This window comes from Poecile atricapillus, chromosome 11, assembly GCF_030490865.1.
Source record: "Poecile atricapillus isolate bPoeAtr1 chromosome 11, bPoeAtr1.hap1, whole genome shotgun sequence".
NCBI classification, from domain to species: Eukaryota; Metazoa; Chordata; class Aves; order Passeriformes; family Paridae; genus Poecile; species Poecile atricapillus.
In genome coordinates this window covers 16786859-16807323 of record NC_081259.1, presented here as the reverse complement: position 1 = coordinate 16807323, position 20465 = coordinate 16786859, and the positions used below count along the sequence as shown (strand labels likewise).

General features: G+C 39.6%; 1 protein-coding gene across 1 annotated transcript; it reads left to right on the top strand.

Moving 5' to 3' along the window:
* The first annotated feature begins 1628 nt into the window (after nucleotides 1-1628).
* Nucleotides 1629-19409, top strand: CA12 (carbonic anhydrase 12). The gene is made up of 10 exons (XM_058847099.1): nucleotides 1629-1692; nucleotides 2926-2946; nucleotides 9018-9197; nucleotides 11706-11848; nucleotides 12693-12788; nucleotides 14410-14473; nucleotides 14914-15071; nucleotides 15954-16080; nucleotides 17460-17544; nucleotides 18222-19409. The coding sequence occupies exons 1-10, from the start codon at nucleotides 1629-1631 to the stop codon at nucleotides 18304-18306; spliced, it is 1023 nt and encodes a 340-aa protein (XP_058703082.1). The 3' UTR covers nucleotides 18307-19409.
* Nucleotides 19410-20465: the final 1056 nt, after the last annotated feature.

Here is a 20465-nt window from a genome sequence, read left to right as displayed (position 1 = left end):
TTGTTTGGAGTTAGTATCCTTGTTTCAATTTCTCAGAGCAGGTATTCTGACATATACAGGGAAGAGAAATTTGTCCTCTGATTTAGTTGGCATTACAGACTTGCATGCTCAGTATGCTTTGCTTTGTGATTGTTTTATTTCTCATGAAATGAAGCAGAGGCTGGCCCTTTCAGAGTTTCTGGAAGCATCACACCTTTCCCTCTGCCTGTTTATTTTTAAACCAGAGAGGAAAAAAGCGATCCCTGTAAAGCACCCCATACACTAGAGGTCATTCTCTTATATTGAAACAAGATTAATTTCAGGAGTTTGGCACTCCTCACTCTCTTTTTAGGAGTCAGTGTTCATCTATTCCAGCTGATTATAATCGATTTTCATTTTTTCAAACTAAATACAATCTACCTGGCAGGTATATTCATGGGACAAAATCCAGGAGGTTCAAACATAATCCAGAGCTGTTGGTTCATGCAGAGCTCTGACAGGACAAACATTTTACCATTTTTTTTGCATGAGCAGCAACAGGCATGAAATTCAAACTTTTAAGGTCATCTTCTTATTTTGTGCATATGTCCTCTGAAAAATGCCTATATTCTACATCAGTATCTCCCACCTGAAGGACAGAGGTTCCTAGAGCTTGATGCTTTCAGAACAACAGAATAAATAAAGCTTGATGCTTTACAGGTGCTTTCTGTGGCCATACAGAAGGTTTGGAACTGAAAGGATGTGTTGAAAATATATGTCTTATGATACATCCTGAAGGAGATTCTGGAGAAATTCTGGACAGTGCCTGTCTCAGGAACCTGCAACCAAGAAATGGCAAGAGCAAGAGTATCTGCATGTCTCAGACATCCTTCTGATTATCACACCAACAACCATTCACACTTTCCCAGCTCTCAAGTGACACTGAAAATGTATTTTTTCTCTGTCTTTTGATCAGTCAAATGCAGGTACACTGGCTCTAGCAGCCTCCTCTGCCATGCATGGGCATGTACCTCTGTCACTCATCAATACACATCCCAACATGAACAAAGAGCCAGGAGAGTGTTCACAGACACAGAGCCATTGAGTGTTCACCTCTAGATTTGACACTGTCTAACAGTCTGCCTGACTCTCATTCCATTTTCAGGCAGAATAAAAGCAACCTTGCTCAGGGTCTGAGGCTGGCAGCTCTCTGTGTTCATTCACACAAAATCAAGAAGGTTCTGCCATGTGGTCATTGATTCATCTCCTAATCCAAGATGAAATGGGCAGAAATGTGCCTCAGCACTACCTACAGCAGTTCTATGGTTGTGCTCACTATAAAGTCATAATAGCAGTGAACTGCAGGGCATCAAAATGCTCACAGGTTAAGGAATACTTCACTTGGCAAAAGACTTGAAGCTTTCATTTACTTTTGTGTCAAGTGGCATAACTGACTAAAATATTGTAAATGCTTAAAAGTGATTGTTTTAAGGTGGCTGTAGATTATAAAAATCAGTTTTGATACCTCATAGACATTTTAATGGTCAATAAGAGCATGAACACAGTAGCTATTGTAGTTAAGCCATATTTCTTCAAACCCTGCTCAAATGAGGGTATTTCTAAAACCTACTGCAAGTCATTTTTATCTTTATGTAAATTTTGTCTATGGAATGACCAAAGGACACAAGCAATCCCCTGAAAACCCAGTAAGAGACAATCCCCTGCAGAGAGAAGGCAAGAAGAGAATGGGGTTTCTCATCTGAAGTCTAAAATATGAATTCTTCTATGAGAGGAACCTGAGGACTTGAGCCAACATGATTACACAGACCTTGTTTTGAAAATTTCAATGTAAAAGAACAAGGCACCTGGGTCCTAACAAACTGAAAGCAGAGAGTTTCATGTTCCCAGCACATATCAATACAAAAGAGCTAAGTGCAATTGATTTGCACATCCTTAAAAACTAATCCCAAACATTTTAATATAATATTCTTAGGGAAGAGCTGCATCTGTGCCCATAATCAGAACACAAGAAATGCTGTCAAGAACCATGTACTGAGCAGACATGTGCATGTAATGATAAATGTGAGTGTGTCTGTATGCATTGCCTGCATGCATACAGACACACTCACAGGCACAGGCACTGAGTGTTTGCAAGATTTGTATTTCAGGGCTGTTTTCTAAGCAGAAATAAAATTAAATTTGCAGAGAGTAAAGATCAGAATTAGCCTGATAACCCTAACTCTTCAGGTCTGCCAAGATAAACACCTCTAATTATGCAGCAAGCTGAGTGCTTTCAAGTAGGTTTCAGGACCAGTAAAAAAATTATTAAAAAGAGCATTTAATAAATTCAGACATTTCCAAATACATGCAGAGATACTGTCCCAAGTTTAGTTCCATATGCAATGGATGAGTATTCATCATTTGAACACTCACTCCCCCTCCCTGGGATTCTCTGAGTTAAAGGGGTTCATGTGTCATATTACCTTTTTTCAAAGTCCATTCATTTCTGTCCATCATTTCTCAGTCTTGCAATCCACTGATATTTGTTGAACTCCTCAAGAAGGCATAGGGGGGATTGTTGTAGTTACATTCCACTTATATTCCTTAGCTTCCTGACTAGAGAAAAATCCTAGGGGTGTACCTACAGACAAAGTCTGTGGATATTCCAATAAAATAAAAAAGTACCGACAGCAGTCCTGCCCCAAGATTTAAGTGACCACAAGAAATTCACCCTTATGGGCAGGATCACAGGGATAATTATAATTACACTTTGAGTGAGAAAGGTTCATAAATTGTCAAAAAGTGTGAAAGTGTTTATGTTTTGCTGTTTTGCTCAACAGCTGGGACTAGAAAGATAGACAAAAGTATTGCAACATTCAGTACATGGGTTTAAGTAGCAATTTGTTTCTTTACAGAGTAAGACCAATTTCAAATACTCACAGTAATATTTTCTTTGTCTTTAAACAGGGTCCAAATGGTCTTATATTGGTAAGTACTAATTCATACCTACAAAGTTATGGCTGCCTTTAAAGACAACCTGCCAAATGTATTCTGGTATTTACTGGGACCACAATCCTTACCCAGGTTTGAATCTGATCAATTTTCTTGAAATCTGTTATTCATCCATCAGGTTTCATATCTAAGTGACTGAGGATCAGTTACTGGGTTCTAAATTTCCTTGTGGAATGGCAGGAATTGCAGCAGACTAAAGCTGGACCTACAGCTGAACAAGGTCCCTGAAGCCCTCTGTTTCCTCAGCAGCCAAAGGCCAGCAGCACATTCCAGCCTAATTCTGTAAAGAATATTCTCTCCCTACCCACATGAGTCCTCTTTTTCAGGTAGAATCAGAGTTCAGCAAGTCACCTGTATTCTGTTACTGGAGGCTCAAGTCCTTGAACTTTGCAGTGACAAAGCAGAATAAATCATCTTTAGGAAAGCAGTGTTCATTTGTAGCTAATCCTTTTAGTCCTCTACTAACTCAGAAGGACCTGGTGGCTGCTCAGGAAAAGGATTATCTAACATTTTTCTTTTAACTCATTAAATCCTCTAGCCAGGTATTTCCTCATTCAGAGTAGCATTTTACATGCCTAATACCCACACAGAAGTAGGCAGTATGGAGACTCTCAGAAAAAAATGCTTGTTCTTAAGCTTTTGGTGCTGCTCCAAGACAACACAAAGAACCTCTGAGACTGAACTTGCAGCTAGGAACCCTTTGGCTGTGCTCCAGTTTACCTGACTCACTTCACATAAGCAGAATGTGTCAGCTGCACGTCTATCTGCCAGTGTCCATGCACAGACCTCACATCCCCAGTCGGGAAAAAGCCTGACACAGCTTTAACAAAAGTCTGGGCTTTCCACTCTGACAGCAGCCATCAGGTAAATCTAACCCTGCTGGTTGGTAAAGAAAACAAGACTTTTTTTACTAACATGAAAGCGAGAGTGTTGCCCTTCTTCCCAGGGTAATCCTTGTTTAAATTAGTTACTTCTCCCTTCCTAGGAATTTGGGTACTAGTGTTGATTCCAAAGCATGTTATTCTCAGTGCCCAACTTCACCAATTTCTGTTAAGCTCTTCCATACTGCAGTCTGATTTCTACATTCTAAATGTATGGAGGATTGGGAGAAAGTTCACAAAACAGATTATCTTTTTCCTTCAACTACTGATTGCAAAATAAAAATAAATCTAGAAGAACATATAAAAGCAAATATATAAAAGCAACTTCACAAAAGTGAAGTGGCAACTGAACTTGTACAGAATAGTACAGAAAAGCAGAGGTAGAGCAAAGAGAAAAAGAGCTATTAGAGAGACTGTGCTAAGCCTGGAAAGAGTTCCTCCATACTCTACCACTGGTTCTGGTTCCTTATGGCATCCTAAATCTTCCATTGTTTTTCTCTGCCCTTAAAACACCTGGCAGGGCCTCTCACTGAAATTAAGTCAATGGAATGGAAAGGAAATCAAGCCATTATAACCACAGCACAAACTGGTATCAAGATGAGGGTCAAGGTACAAGATTAAGGGTGGAGGAGAAATCTGAGTGCTCATTGTCAGAGATTTCTATTTGTTGAGTATTTTATACATTTTACAATATGTAAAACTGAACATTGATGCAGTGTTAGTACCTCAGGCCATAGTGACAAAGCAAGATGACGCCACCTGTGATCAGGCCTTATCTAAGGCTTTCCAAAGAAATAGGAGTTTGCCTTGCCTATAATGAAACTACTGCATTAGATATATCAAATATAAAGACTAAACTTCTCCTTTGTTTGCTTATTCCTTAGGCAAACTGAAGCAATGCTATTTGTTCTCTCTGTTTTCACTACCCTTGTACATAGCCAAAGAAAAAGTGCCTGGAGGAAACACCAGAGAGTAATGAGGCCTCCACCCTTGGTGACACAGGCTTGATTTGTGTTCTCTGAGGGGCAGCTCCATCTTCTGTAAGATGGACAAAGTAGATTGAGTCTATCATAAGGAAAGTGTTTCCAGTTAAAGAACTCAAAGAGTGACTGCAATGCCCCACAGCTCAGGACAGCATGTGCAGGCAGCTTTTGCCAATGCTGCTCTGGCTGTGAAGTGCAGGCTGAAGTCTTCTGTGCCAGAAAAAAAAACTGGTAGAAGAGGATGTTAGGCTTCAATTCTTTGGATTCTGGCTCTGTTTCTGTAGTTTAAGTGGGCTGGACTGAAATCATAGAACCAGAATCATCCCTTCAGAGTGGACAAGCAGCTACAATGGAGAAAACTAGCTTTGTAGACAAGTTTAAGGTAATAAGTGCTAACAGAATTATTAACACGTTTTAGCAGTAATAGTGCCAACAGAATTCTCAATGTACTTTAGCATGTGAAGAGACAACTCCATGCTGCAATGCAGACACAAGAACTGTTGGTAACAGATATCAGGCTAATTGTACTTAAAAACTCTTTTATTCTGCTGTTGCTGAATACTCCAATTCAGTGAGTGTTGAGAAGCTGTGCTAAGACCTTTCCACTTCCCCTTCAGAAATGCCAGCTTTAGTGAACACACTAGAACACACCCCAAATTTCTCATACAGCACTTGAATGAAGTAACAGTGACAGCTACAGCCCCTGGCAATTCCTCTATCACACAAGCTCCCCTCTGGACACATGTGTGGAAAATACACACATATTGGCTCTGTGTATACAGAATGATATTACTGAGCCCTGGGAAAAAAGGAAACCACATGCTCATGTCACCATGGCAGGGAGCCTGTACTCTCAGCCTTCACCACCAGCTAGCCCTAGGTGAATGGCAGCTTTACAGCTTCCAGCTGGCTGAAAACAGGGAAAAATGCTCTGCCTGGCTGCAAAAATTCCATAGGCATTCCCTGTGTTACTGACCCAATGCATTTTACTACATTACTTTACTTCACATCAAGAGAACTTGCACAGACTGTGAGAAGCTGGAGCAACACAAATATTAATTGGTCATCAGAGCAAAAGTCTGTTGGTACCACTGGTGTCTCACAAGGCTGTTTTCTCTTTATTTAAAATGGGCCAGTGTATACATCCTGGGAGCAGACACCACTGTTCATGAAGGAACATCTGTCCTGCATTGCCTGGAAGCACCAGCGCTGTGGGGCTGGATTTGGAAAGCACAAAACTGTCAAAGGAGGTGGTATGATGGACACATGCAGCCTTGGTCCTGAGGGTGTTTTGCTCAGCTCACTGGGCAGACAATTCAGAGAATTATTCCTGCTTTATTTACAGACATCTTTTATGAAATATGAAATAGCTGTGAGGACACCGTCAGGCTCAGGGCTATTTTCAGTGTGGTAAGAGAACGTGGTCCTGCAAATTTGTATCAAGCAAAGCAGTCCACAAGCTGGATTTGGGCAGCCTGAGTTTGCAATCCCCAGGGCAAGGAGTGCTCTTGGCAGCACTGGGAGCAGTGGCAGCAGGAAAGGTCCCACTTCCACTGACCCCTGCAGGTCTCTATCCTCAATTTGCTCACTCCAGCAGCTGAATTATAGTGTTGGGGTGGTAGAACAGGCCCACGGCACAAGTGCTCTGCTGACACAGTCCTGCTGGGATCCTCATAGCAGCAAACACCTCTGCAGTGCCCAGGTTACAAATGTGTCACACAAAAAGGAAATTAACTTTGGGGGTAATTCTGCAGTACTTCTTATGTTAATATCTTTTGGGACTTGTAGCACGGGCCAATCTTACATGCACATGCTGTTCTTTATTCAGTAGTGATCAGACAAAGCCTTTGTAAACGCTGTGTGATTTTCACTGAATTTATCTGAGTGTACTGGCACAGGAAAAAGAAAATCTGATTCACAATCAATCATTAATTTTCAGCAGACCTAGCTGAGAAATGCCTTTGAGCTGTGTGGTTTATCTGCCTTGGAAATCTCAGTTTCACATGCAAAACTAAGCTGCAGTGAGCTCAGCTCTTTGAGACAGGAGTTTTAAGACACTTAAATTAGAAAGACTACGTGACAAAACACAGAATTTCTATAAAAACTGGGTTTGTACCAAAAAAGAGGTCTTGTTTGGTTTTGTTGGGATTTTTTAATTGAGCAGGAATGAGAAACAAGCAAAATGTTCTGTAGCTTAAAGGCCTGTGAGAGGAGATGCAGATTTATGTCAAGAAAAGGATAAGTGCTGGTAAAGGTACATGAAGACTGTGATAACTGCATCATTTTATAGAAAAGACAAAAGTTTTCCTTCTAAACTGGTGATGTAGGTGTGAAATTCCCATATTCTGTGAAATTCCCATATTCTGTTGCCAACTCTTCCAGACACTCAGGCATTCAAACACACTACTGAAAAAATGATTGGTACTTCATGACTCCCTGGCTGGGACTAGACTTCTATTTTATACATGAATCACATATTTAATTATCAAGTTTCCATAGCTATGATATGTAACATATCAAAATCTTCTTGCAAACTCACTACCTTATCAAACCTTTTAAAATTACTGAAGTCTTACAATTTTCTGAATTGCTGCAATCTTAGCTCCTTGTAAAGTGTTAAATTTTAGTGTCGTCGTCTTGCATGGCAAATTTGAACCTAAGAAACTGTAATTTCTCGGTATATCCTAATGCATATTTTCCTTGGAGATATTCTTCAGTATGTATTCCATAGTATGGAATTTATGCTCTTCTGGATGTATTTGTTATTTGCCAAAAATAGGTGGAGGAGAGGCTTCTATAATGTCAGCATAACATTTATTAGCTTTTGAAAAGAATTTCAGCAACTTTAAGGTAGTATCACAAAGATGTAAGAAAGAAATTGATGTGATTGTGAGTGAACTGGAGTCAAAAATTTAAATTACAGCAACAGCAAGGCCTATTTATACTGAAAAGCACTGTTAGACTCTGAGTATCCACACTGCAAACAATGCCACCTGCTAACCTGCTCTCTTGAATAATCTTAAACAGCTTTACCAAGGATGTTAGTCTGTCCTTAAGCACCACAACTGATCTTGTTGATTCTGTCACATGCACTATGTTTAAGTCAGATTCACTCCCACTATCCATTTACTTGGCAATTGTAAATAAATTTATTTGTCTTTATGTAAATAAAGTGAACTGCTAATAGTATCCTCCTGCCTGTTAATTTCCTTCAGAAAATATCTGAACTTGCTTTGTCACTGATGACCTGATCTTCAAAGAAGCCACTGGGAATATCATAGTTTTGGAAATGAAACCTTCTAATCAAAGACTCAAGGGACTTGATCTACATAGCTTATGAGAAGTGAGAAACTATATCCCCTATATTATAAGTACTTCAATGAAGAACAAAAGCATGAGAAGAGCAGGCTCATGGTGAAAAGCAAGCTGCCAAGGACAGTAATTATCCATTGGGCACTAATGAAATATCTTTTATCTGCATGCTAAAGGAGGAGTAGATGTCTATTCTCTTCTGAAAGAAATGGCCTCACAGAAGTAGAAATCAATCCAGGGAGGCCCGGTGTCCTCTGTTACAGCATTAGGCTGGGTGACCCCTAAGGATGTTCCTGCCTTGGAAAGAATCAAGATAAATGTTCAGAAACAAGGAGAAACACAAGTTGCAAGTGCCTCCTCTGGCATTTAAATCCAAACCATCTCATCTTACAGTTGTTTGCAAACAGCTGCTATCTGTTAATGTGTAATTAAATCAAAGGCACAATTAAAATTCTCTTGATATTATGTATTCTTTGCAGATCTTACCTCGGGCAAACGGCTGTGATGAAGAAAAGTTTCACCAGAGTTTGAGCAAATGATTGTAGGTCAAATTACCATAACACCTTTTATTTTTGCAAGTTAGCTTTTCACTGTGGGTTATGCAGTCCTGTTAGATACTGCCAGACAGTTTGTACAGTTAGGAAATGTCTGAGGGTCTGATATAATCAGATCTGTCTGTAGGTCACAGCACCCACAGAAAAATGATTGTATCCTTCATTACCTCTATTTTAATGAGGTCCTTTTTTAAAAAAAAGTCTTAAAAATTCTGAAAAGGCTTCTTTTCCAAATTTTGCATGAAGGCTGACACAGGAATTTCTATGTTAATTGCATAGTAAAGGTTTGACAAATGTGTCTCTGTTCATTCACACAGGTCCTGATGGAGAGAAGGCCTGGCCAAAGAAATACCCATTTTGTGGAGGAGTGTTCCAATCACCAATTAATTTCCACAAAGATATTCTCCAGTATGATTCTAATCTCCTGCCTTTAGAATTCATAGGCTATAATGTGCCCTCCACTGACCAGTTTACATTGATCAATAATGGCCATTCAGGTAAGGGAACTCACAGATGCTAAAAGGAATGCTAAAAGAAAGAATTGCAGGAACTCAGTGGTTTTTTACTTCATGGGTGGACTGCTTTGATTATTAGATGAAATTAAGCTACTAATCAGATGAGAAAGCCTTCAAATCAGCATACCTGCATCTACAGAACAGGCTAGAGAAACCTGGGAATGTACTAAGTGCAAATGAATTCCCAGTAAGTCAAATTTTAAATAAAGAAATTTAAAATAAACTCTAGGCATGTCAGAATTAATGCCCAAGGTTTTCTTATTACTTTGGTAATGGAAAAAGACTTTGTGATTCTGTTAAAAAGAGATTAACTGATAATATATGAGCTATGGGTCTATTCCATTCATCAAAGCAGCTCAACTGAATTATGTGGGGGTGTGGGGAAAACAAATGTAGGAGCACCATTCTGTTCTTTTGACTTGAGACAGAAATCTATGTCGTGTAAGGTAAGATAGACAGTGATAGGTAGTGATAGGTAAGAAGGCAGAAAAATAATTAGATATAGTATACAAATGGATTCTCCCCACAGTAGCACTAAATCAGTGTCAGTACAGTAGGTAAAGGCAGAGGTGATGCTGTTTCATAAAGGACTCCTATAATGACACAATACACAATACCTGTGAGTCAGCCCCATCAGTTTTCATTCCTTCCTCTGACACTTGAAGACATAGAAATAAGAAAAGTTATAAAACCCTGCTTCTTTGTATCTTCTTTTATTGCATAAGTATCAGAATAATCTGCATTATTAAATGGCATCTGCTCTCACATGCTTGGTTATGAGTTGACCAACATGCAAAAATCTCTTTTTTATCATTCCTCCAGTGAAGCTGACCTGCTCAATTGAACATCATAAGCCCATTCTTCAGTAAGGGCCAGCCTCTTACGACAGATTTCTGGTTTTTCTTTTGATCACTTTCTCCTTTAAAACCAGGTTGCTTTAGATTAGGAATGGCTGGAACATCCTTTCCTTCTGAGCCTTCTTTTCCTAAAAGTCCTTCTTGGTCCTGAGTGAAAGACTGGAGTGCCACAGTTGAATGCACTGGGCTGATATGACAGCAATAGGCAGAGAAGGAAATAGTGTCATTGTATACTTGAAGGGTGCCAGAGTGCAGAAGGAGCCAAAAGAACAGCACTGAGAGTCTGTCCCTCCCGAAACAGTCACAAGTAAAAGCAATTTCCTTGGACAACCTAAGTCACTACCACTGTCATACCTCACCCCTAAAATACAAAGTTTGATTATTTCCTAAAGAAAGCCAAGACAAAAATATAACCCCCTCAAGAAAATGGGAATTCATTTTCAAGGTCAGTGCCCTCCTAGAAAGCAGTAGAGATGCATCCTACTCTAGAAACCTCACTTAGATACAAATTAATTTACCTCTGAGTAACAAAAAATTAGCCTCTGTTGGACTGATCATTATGCTGCTACCTTCTCTTTCAGCTATAGGAAACCCATAGGATGCTTAATATTGTGCTGTCATGTCATTCCTGTATATAATTGATGTTCTTCACCAGCCAGCTCATCCAGACACAATTACCTACTTCAGCTAGACTGAAAACAGTAGAGCTCAAAAAAACCCTTCTCAGTGAGAGCCTAAAAATACATAAGGTCACAACTGTTATTTCACTATGGTTTTGAGCCTTGTTTCCCCTGAAAAACATGTCCAGGACAGTCCAGAAACAAACTGTATTCACTCTGGAAAATAATAGGGAAAAATTGCTAAGAAATAGATCTGTTCTTGACATACGCCATTGCTTTATGAAATACCAAATGCTCCAAATGAACAACTGGAAAGTTTCTGCTGGGATGAGAATTACTACTGGAATTTCAGCACCAAAAAAACCCCAACAAACCAGCCTGCCTTCCCCAGGAGAGTGCCTTAGTGAGCAGAAGAGAGGGTCATGCATACAAAAGTCTCCCTCCTGCACATCAAGAGAGGAAATGCTCATTCTTAAGGCCTGGGATTGTCTTGCTGCTCAACATCAGTGTTCTGGGTTTTGGGAGCAGCAAGGAAAGGGGGTGTGTATTTGGTTTTGTCATGTGCTCCTAAAAAAAAGATGAAGAGGCAGCAGAATTCAATATAACAGGAGATATAAATTACCATGAGAAATATTAATTTATTAAGCCATTTTCAACCATTATAAGGGAACTAAAAGAAGGTACATGAGCATAAATTTTGTTTTAACATATCAATGTCTGAGACAAATTCACATTCTTCAGGGAGAAGAAAGATTTCCATTAGCAACAATAATCACATTTAATTAATGTATTTAGGAAAATAGAAATGGGTATGTTCTAAATCCTGATCTACCAAGAAAGGCTTAAAGAGAACAGAAGTGTTTATCTCCCCCCACAGACTGAGATGGATTTGAGTTAAGAATCTGCTTTTTTCATGCTCCATATATAATACACTTAGACATGGTATTTTTATTTGCCCTGTCCTTGAGAGCTGTGGTATCATTTGTTCCTCTCCGGTTTTGATCTGCTTGCAGTGAAAATGTTTCTGTCACCTGCTATGTCCATCAGAAACCTCCCATTTGAGTACACTGCATCTCAACTTCACCTGCACTGGGGAAACCAAAACCACTCCAAAGGCTCTGAGCACACCATCAGTGGGAAGCATTTTGCAGCAGAGGTAAGGCAGGGCAGATCAGATCAGGGAAAGAAGCAAAGAAGGTTGGGGAGGTCTCATTGTTTCAAAGTGAGGTCTGTCTCTTGGGTAAATGGCTGTAAAAGGCTATGAGGTTCTAAGCCAAGTATTTATTATCTAAAATACTAAAAGATATACTAAAATAATTGTTTGTGCACCACAAAAAAGAGATGGATTCAGATGTGCTAGGTCAGGGAGCTGGAAGTTAAATTCTAAACTCAGAACTGTTCACTTGAGGTAACTTGAGGCACCAGTTCACTTTAAGTAACTTTTAGCTGCATGGCACTGCTGCTGTCTTTACTCACCTTCTTCTATACAGAGATAAACTGGTTATCTTTTTTAATTTCTAAATTATGGATTTGGGAATAGATTTTGATAAGCGGTACCAATCAGATATTTACCTCAAAATTATGAAAAAAATAAATTAGAATAATTTTCTTGCATAACAGCACTTTACAAATCCATTTCTTCTCTAGTTGTATTTAGCACTGGGGTTTCCATTCCAAATATTGGAGTGCTGGGTGTTATTTTTTCAGAAAAATTTGCTAGTACTTGAAGCTGAAGTCATGAATCATTAAATCATGAATCCTCTTTCCCCCTGCATTATGGGGGTGTGTGTGGGATGTGTAAAACTCAGCTACAGCAGAGCTGAGAGTCCCAGGACGTTCTGCCTTTCTCTGAAAAGGTTTTACCTCTGCACCCGGAAATCACTGAAGGACCCTCCTGCATTGTCTTATCCTGAGGTGGCTGCACAGTACTTTTTAACTGTGAAGCATAAATGTGAGCATGACCCAGAGGTAATTGTAACAAAATATCTCCTCCTTTGTAGCTCCATATTGTACATTACAACTCTGAGAAATACCCAGATATAGCAGCAGCAATGGACAAAGCAGATGGACTGGCTGTTTTGGCTGTTCTCCTTGAGGTAGGATGCAGGGTCTTTTTTTTTTTTCTGTTTGTTTAGAATATGCTTTCAATCATTCAGTTATGAGAGACCTTTAATGTACAAAATTACCTACATTATTCAACAATACAGTGGCTGAATAAAGGTTTTTCCTTTCCTCTTTCACCAAAAATAAAAGGGTCAGATTCTAGCAGCACATACCAAACCAGGAGCAAATGTTACAAAAAGAAAAATTCTGAGTATTTCCTCATGATTTTTATTAAATTAACTTCAGCTATGTTAAAGTCTATTTTTGTATTCATTTACAAACTAATGACTGGTAGTGTTTATCAAACAAGGGGAAACTGAATTTCAAGCTCATTTACTCAAAGCTTCCTGCTGCAGCATGAGGCAGTTTGAACACAGCAGAGAGGCACAGGCAGACACAACCCTGCCTTTGACCACTGCATGTAATTAGGATTTAACCACAGTCTTCTCCCTGCTAACTTCACAGATTCTTTCAACTACAGATTACAGAAAATGAGTACATTCTGTGACATTTTAAGATGTCAGGACAGCTTTCCAATTTTCCTAAGTCCCACATATGAAGATAATAACGATCTTAAACAGAAAGAAAAAAATTAGTAGCTCGCACATATATAATTCTTCTTTCTCTTGAAGATTAAAACTCCTCAATGACTGTAAAGATAATTTTAAAATGCAAGGATTCTCTGCAGCATTACAAACCAAAACCACAATACATTTCCACATTTCCATCAAAAAGTAAAATGTTCCAGTTCGCAAACAAAACTCTCATTAATATTACCCAAACTCACTTCCTAGCACCTCTAAGATTCTGACAGTAATTTTGTGTTAAATTTCAGTTCATTTGGAAGTTGTAGCTGTGAAAAGTGTCAGAGTATTGTATATTATGCTAGGGAATAATATTGGGATTCTGGTTATTTCTAAGCAATGGTGCTTGAAAATCAAATCAGTGAACAATGGAGATTAGGTCTTGGAAATCCTTCCAGATAGCTGCTGGTTGTTAGAGTTAGTGTAAGGACACTGTGTCTGGCTGTCAGAAGAGTTGCTAAGAACCAGCTCTGAAGAATTCATAAAAAAGGCATTGATTATTAGACCAAAAAGCTGCTGGTAGCAGTTGAAAAACATAGTCTTGTGTGATAGATGAGTTATAGCCTTAGCCAGAGAGTTGAGCTGTAGCCCTGTGGCCCTGGTCATTCTTTACCTCCCTGGACTGTGAGGAGCAGCAGACTAAAAATGTTTGTGGGTGGAAAAATGCGGCTTTGACCAGAAACTGGGAGATGATCTGAGAAGCCTGTCAGCTGAGAACTTCTGCCTGCAATGCTCTCAGAGGAAAGGGCTTCTCTTCATTTGCACAGCACTCTGAGCAGCCAAGGGTGATAGGGTCAGTGCACTGCAGTCGTAAAGGCAGCAATAAAACACAGCAGCTCTAATAGCTCTGGAGCAGGAATGTTATCATGAATCTGAGGACATAGGGAATGTTTTCAATTATAAAATGCTTATGCCATTCTAGTACATGAATATCTGGCCAGTGGAGGCACTTGTCTTAGGACAGGCAAGAAGCACAGACCCATATTCAGATTGGTGACTTGCACAGTTGTTGATAATGTGATCATTGCAGATTGGACCCTTCAACCCATCCTATGAGAAGATCTTCAGGCACTTCCAGAATGTGAAATACAAGGGTGAGTGGCTAAATCAGATTGAGAATGGCTGGGAGTATCACATGTCACCCTTAGAAGGGTTGAACTGGCTGAAGAAAGAGTCCAGAGATTGCAGGCAAATCTGCCACAAGCTGTGAAAGGCTTCCAAATGCAGTGCACTCCTGGCAAGAGCATATGGCTAGCATGTCCCATGTGATTCTGACTGGGCCTTACTTCTTCCACAGGGTGTTTTTTAGTTAATATGGCCACAGTTTATCTTAGAGAACTCTCATTTGGTGTCACAGACAGGATTTGTACATAAGAAACTTAAAAAGCTGTAGTCCTTATTAAGCTGGGATCATCTCTGCTAAAATGTATTTTTCTTATCCTAGAGATATGACACTGAAAATATCCTACTTACCAAAAACACTACACTCCCTGTGTAGCCATGACACAATATTTAACATGAATCCCTTTTTTAGATCAGAAGGTTCTGGTCCCTGGTTTCAATATTCAAGATCTGCTTCCTGACAGACTGGATGAGTACTATCGCTACGAGGGCTCCCTGACAACTCCTCCCTGCTACCCCAGCGTTCTCTGGACAGTTTTCCGATACCCCGCTAAAATTTCTCAACAGCAGGCAAGTTCCAACAGAACACATTTCCCTGACTGGTTCTGCTAAAGAACAGCAAATACATATTCTCATTTCCCAGATTTCTCTGTAAAACTGAAAGGTGACCATTACTAAAATCTTTTAAGTGGGAAGAATAGCACAGAACTGACTGATAAATCAGTATCCCATTCTGTTTGCTATTAGCACATTCTCAGTTGTCCAGAACAAAGGACAGATAGTTAGTGATACTTTGATCCTGTAAAGTTTCTAAAAATCTTGTGTTGTGTTATTTATCCATCTTGAATTCCCTTACTTTTCTCCCAACTTATATTTTTTGTGCTCATCTAATTAACTTCTTTTGCTCTTAGGTGGCCACTTACCTACACTATAAACTCACAATCACTATCTTCTGATTCACCTAATTATAGACATGGGGGAAAATAGGATTGTCAAAATCTTGGATCAAATCTTGCTTACTGCAAGCTCCTGAGTTTGAAAATGCATTCTTGCCTTTGTCCATCAGACCATGTCTCTACCAGAATAAAGAATTCTTTCAAAAAGTAGCCTTTAATACTACTTAGAAGTTAGACTGTGCCAGGAAGAGCATGCTGAAAAAATCTACCATGTTTCTTCCCATCTAGTTTTCCTGGCAGATAATCTGATAGCAAGCAGTAGTTTTATCAGGATGTAAACAAAATACAGGTATGGGCTTGGAGATGTCACACTGTTTACACATTACTCTGTATTTGGGTTCACAGACCACATGAGACTTTATTATTAGTTAATTTATCCCCTTCCCTTTGACTACACCATTTTTTTATTTATTTTTTTTTCAAACACTCCCAGTGATCACACACTGGCATTGCTTTCTCTGTATTCTGGGAGCTGAACAGGTATTTCCCTTTATAGTTACTGGCACTGGAAACAGCTATGTACTGCACAGAGAGCGATGACCCAGAACCCCTGGAAATGGTGGATAACTTCAGAAACGTCCAGGAATTCCGTGAAAGACTGGTTTTTATCTCCTTCCATGAAGGTGAGTAGTATGATTGCTTCTGTGCAAAGAAACTGTGCAGAGTGATCTGTGTAAATGTGAAGAACTGGAAAGGCAGTTCTGCTGCACTGTACCACTACAAAAACACAGCTTTCTCCTTTTCCTGCACTTCACTTTGTTGCCTTTTCTTCTCATATTGCATTGGTGCATGGGCAACTGTACAAGAATAAGGTATTCCCAGGGAAGGTAAGAATTTTTTTCCACAGTGGGTATCAGGCAAGCCCTGCAATGCTTCTTATCAAGGGCAAGGACAAGCAAGAAGGAAGACACGATTGTCATGCTTGGCAGAAGTATTTGCTGTCACTCTAAATACTAAATAGCTCCACAACTCAGCTCTTTCAGCCAGTGTAAGTGCTTAAGGTGGCCTTGTCTCACCAGTGACATTTGCTGATCCTCAGCAAGGTCAAGCTTGATCTTCTGCAGACCTCTTCAAACTACAAGCTCTTTTCCTACAGTTATCTCTTTGGTGTTATATTTCTGTGTGCATTTTGAAACATCTTTACTATAACGACACTCAACTTTTGTAAAGCAGCTCTTCTTCAATTCCATGGATTATAAGCTTCTTCCATTCAGCTGGACTTCAAATTAATGGGTCCATAAAAAATAAATGTAGTTGAACTCCACGTTTTACATTCATGTTTTTTCAACAGCTGATTTAACAGGAGAAAATATTTAGATGGAGTACATGAAACCTGTCAGTTTTTTTCTGAAAGAGCTCTGATGTTGCTTAGAGAGAAACAATCATCTGATAAAATATAAAAAAACAATGTGTAAATTAAGAAAATGCACTTAAGAAAAAGGAGCTCACCTCCAGAATCTTTGTGGAGGCCAAAATAAATAAAAACATACTTCCATTGCCAAAAATATACATGAAGCTCACAAATATAGCATCATGATAATCCTTAAATCTTTATGCAAATGAGAGATCACTCAGTTCTTCATACCAATATAGTGAACTAATTTTTACCTTCTTCAGCTGTCCACATTCGGTGGGGTTCTCTTTGAGAAAACAAAAGGCATTGAATTTAATATCCTTGATTTCCTGGGTTTAATTCTATGGGTTTGCTTATGACCTCTAATTTATTTTAGCATAAAAATCATGCTCCTGCTATGAGCTGCTGTGCTGGTGCCTCCACTGTGACTTCAGCACGTGCCTCACGTCACAGCAGTGTGAACTGTGGATCCAGCTGTGGGACTGGGACATTCCAGGGAACATCTGTGCAAAGTCTCCCATTCATAGCCACAGAGTGGTGTAACCAGGCTGTAGAAAGGTTGCAGATGCAGAGTGCAAATGTTAGTTGAGATTCACCTTCTCCACTCAATGATATTTACAGTTGTGCCTGTTTTCCCACTTTTCCCAGGTTTTGTGGTTTCTGTTGTGATAGGCTGCATTCTGGGAGTTCTCATCATTCTTGCAATAGCCTTCTGGCTACTGAAGAAGAAAAGGTAAGATGTCTGGCCATCACATCACAAATAAAACCAAATCATGTCTTTCCTCTGACACAGCAAAGTGCTTGCTTGTCCAAAACTTTGCACATTTTTTATAGTGATAAGGTTTTATCTTTTATAAGGCATGATCTCTTCCTACAAACCATGATTTGTTTTTATTACTGTAGACATTATTTCCCCTGTGTGATATTAGGCTAGGTCAATATCAGACTTTCCCAGTTTTTCTATTTCTCAAATGCCATTTGTTCTTTGCTTGTTCTTTTTGCTAGCACTACTGCTCCTAATTGCTTTTTGGATCCTTCCATTTTTTCCTGGAACAGTAAGTGAAACGAGGAGAATAGAATTTTAGGAAAACCTCTCCCATATGTTGAAACATTTTAGAGGAAGAAATATGTACTGCCAAAAGATTATTAAGCCACTGTTTGCCAACTAAGCCAATTCCTGGAAAAAAAATCTAAGATTACAAATTTTCCTGTGCCTTATTCCCTTTGCATTCAGCATTGACCTTGCATACAAAATGTGCTCTGAAATATTTGAAACAATAAGCTACTGTGACATTTGCACTAGTGCAGAGGAAAATAATCTCATACATGCATAATGGACAACTTTAAGTCACTAACCGTGCTTTTCCTTCATTGGAATTACAATTATTTAATAAATTTGTTTTATTTTAGCTGCAAAAAGGGAAGTGAAGACAACAGAAGAGTCATCTACAAACAAGGCATGTACAAGGAGGAAGAAGAAATCTCCAAAATTTGATGTCCTGCTCTATCACAAAAGTGCTTTTCATTCATAACACTGATTTATTTTGGATTGGTGAAACACATCTCTTGTTCTTGGTTAATGATAACCCTCAAGAGAGTTCTAAAAACACATACTAGCCAAAAGTTTTGTGTAGCCTTTGTTCTCTTGTTTTCCAGAGAGATATGATCAGTGAATCCCCCTGAGCTGAATTCCTCACCACATTCTTTTCATGTCTGCTGCTACCGATCTGGGTGTTTTATCTGATTTTACAGTTAATCCTGAACTCCAGTTTTATGGTTTGTTTAGCACAGGTTTTCCCACAGGTATTCAAATCTGAAGACACTCATCAAGCTACGAGCACTCTTCCCTCCTAAAACAATTTTGGCTTTCTATTCCAGCAAATTGCTGGACTTGGTCTGTGCCAGCACTGGGAAATTTCTAGATCTGGGCACTGGTGGTGACAGTAAACACCAGATTTCAGGCTTTAGGTGCTAGTAAGACTGGATCTGGAATCCTCCCTCCCTCCCTCTGCAGCTCAGGGCCTTTACCTCAGCCTTTCCAATTTAACTGCAACCTCCCAGAAGACACCTCAAAATTCCTACAACCATCAGGCACCTTTCAAAAGTGCCTCCTGCTTTCCCTCCCTCTAGTGCCCCACTCCAAGATCCCAAACCACTCCATCCCCCCTTCCATCCTGACCTTCATCCCATCCCCACAGTACCATTGAACACTGTCATGGGTTTCCTCCTTGCCCTCTTTCTAGGACTGTTCAAACAGGAGGATGGCTTAAACCCTTCCCCACTTCTCAATCCCTAATCTTTCTGCTCCATTATATAAACTTTAGACTATAATAACTGAGTACTGCACATTCACTTAGAGGCTTTTTTGCTTCACAAAACTTTCATTTGATGTGAGACTTTCATAATAAAACATTCTCCTGTCATCATTTTGAGGGCTTTAGTTACCATTAAAGCCATGTTTGCACAATTCTGCAGACCATGAGGCCAGCCTCCAGGACACTGGGTATAACATCTTAGGAGAGTAAGCAAGAGGCTGCAGTGTTCCCCTGTCTTCCCATACTAAAATCCTTTTAATGTGGTCCTGTTTAACATTCACATAAAATTCAATTTTTTTTTGCCTGTCTGGAAGGGCTAGGGCAGGAGCTTCAGTTAATATTCCTTTTTTTTTCCTTCCTAACACTTTAAAATTCTTCTTTCCTTCTGGTGTCCATTCATGGATTTTCTTAACTGGCAAGACAGGGGTATTATAGGGAGGCATGCATGGCTCCAAAAGACCTCTTTTTAAACACCACTTTTCCACATTGCTTCAAAGTAGTTTGGAGAGGATCTGAGACACAAACTTTGAAGAATTTAAGATTTTAGAGAAGCCGAGGCCTTAGTTAAAAATAAGCTTTGCTGAAGCTAATTGAAATAAATAGATGGGCCTTGCTAAAATTAAAGGTAGATAGAGAGGCCTTGCTAAAATTAGAAGTTAATCATTGGCCAATAACTAATTGTCTGACAACCTTATCCTTGTTCAGCTGGGCTTGTAATGAGACCCAGAATGTCAGTTCTTTTGCAGATGAAGGAAAGCAGGCAGCCCAAGTGTTTTAGGTGCACAATTACAAACAGCCCATGTGAGACTGGAAGAAATGACTCTCACCTTTTAAAATTTCAAAGCTTTATTAAACCTTAACAAAATACAACAGAAGGGCTGAATAAGGAAAGAGACACAGCTCTGGGAGCACTGAGCATCTGCCACGTGCTCGTCTACAAAGTGGCTGCTCCCCCTTTTATAGCCCTGGGGTTGTGTCAGTTAAAAACTGCAGTGTGTAAAAACTCCCAAAACCTGTCTGTCAACTCTTCTTCACCATCCATTGCTGGAGACAACTTTCTTACAACTTGATTGGAGGTCAGGTGTTGTCATGGCTCTATGAACAGGCCTGTCCTCCTCCCATCTGCCCCATCCAAGGGGCACACGGACACGTCCCCCTCCCTCACCTGTTCCCACTGCTGAGGCCATCCAGTGGCAACAATACAACAGGGATGGGGAAGGAGACTATGGGGAGAACAGAGGATGTCTAAATAACAAATCACTATAACATAATTATGTATCAATAAAACTTTTCCTAACATATCCACAATATTGATCCTTTAATTGTGAGAGCCAATCCA

Coding starts and splice junctions, on each gene's coding strand:
- CA12 (XM_058847099.1), top strand. CDS start 1,629: ATGACCAAAGGACACAAGCAATCCCCTGAAAACCCAGTAAGAGACAAT. Junction 14,474..14,913: donor CCAGAATGTGAAATACAAGG/GTGAGTGGCTAA, acceptor TCCCTTTTTTAG/ATCAGAAGGTTCTGGTCCCT. Junction 17,545..18,221: donor TGGCTACTGAAGAAGAAAAG/GTAAGATGTCTG, acceptor GTTTTATTTTAG/CTGCAAAAAGGGAAGTGAAG.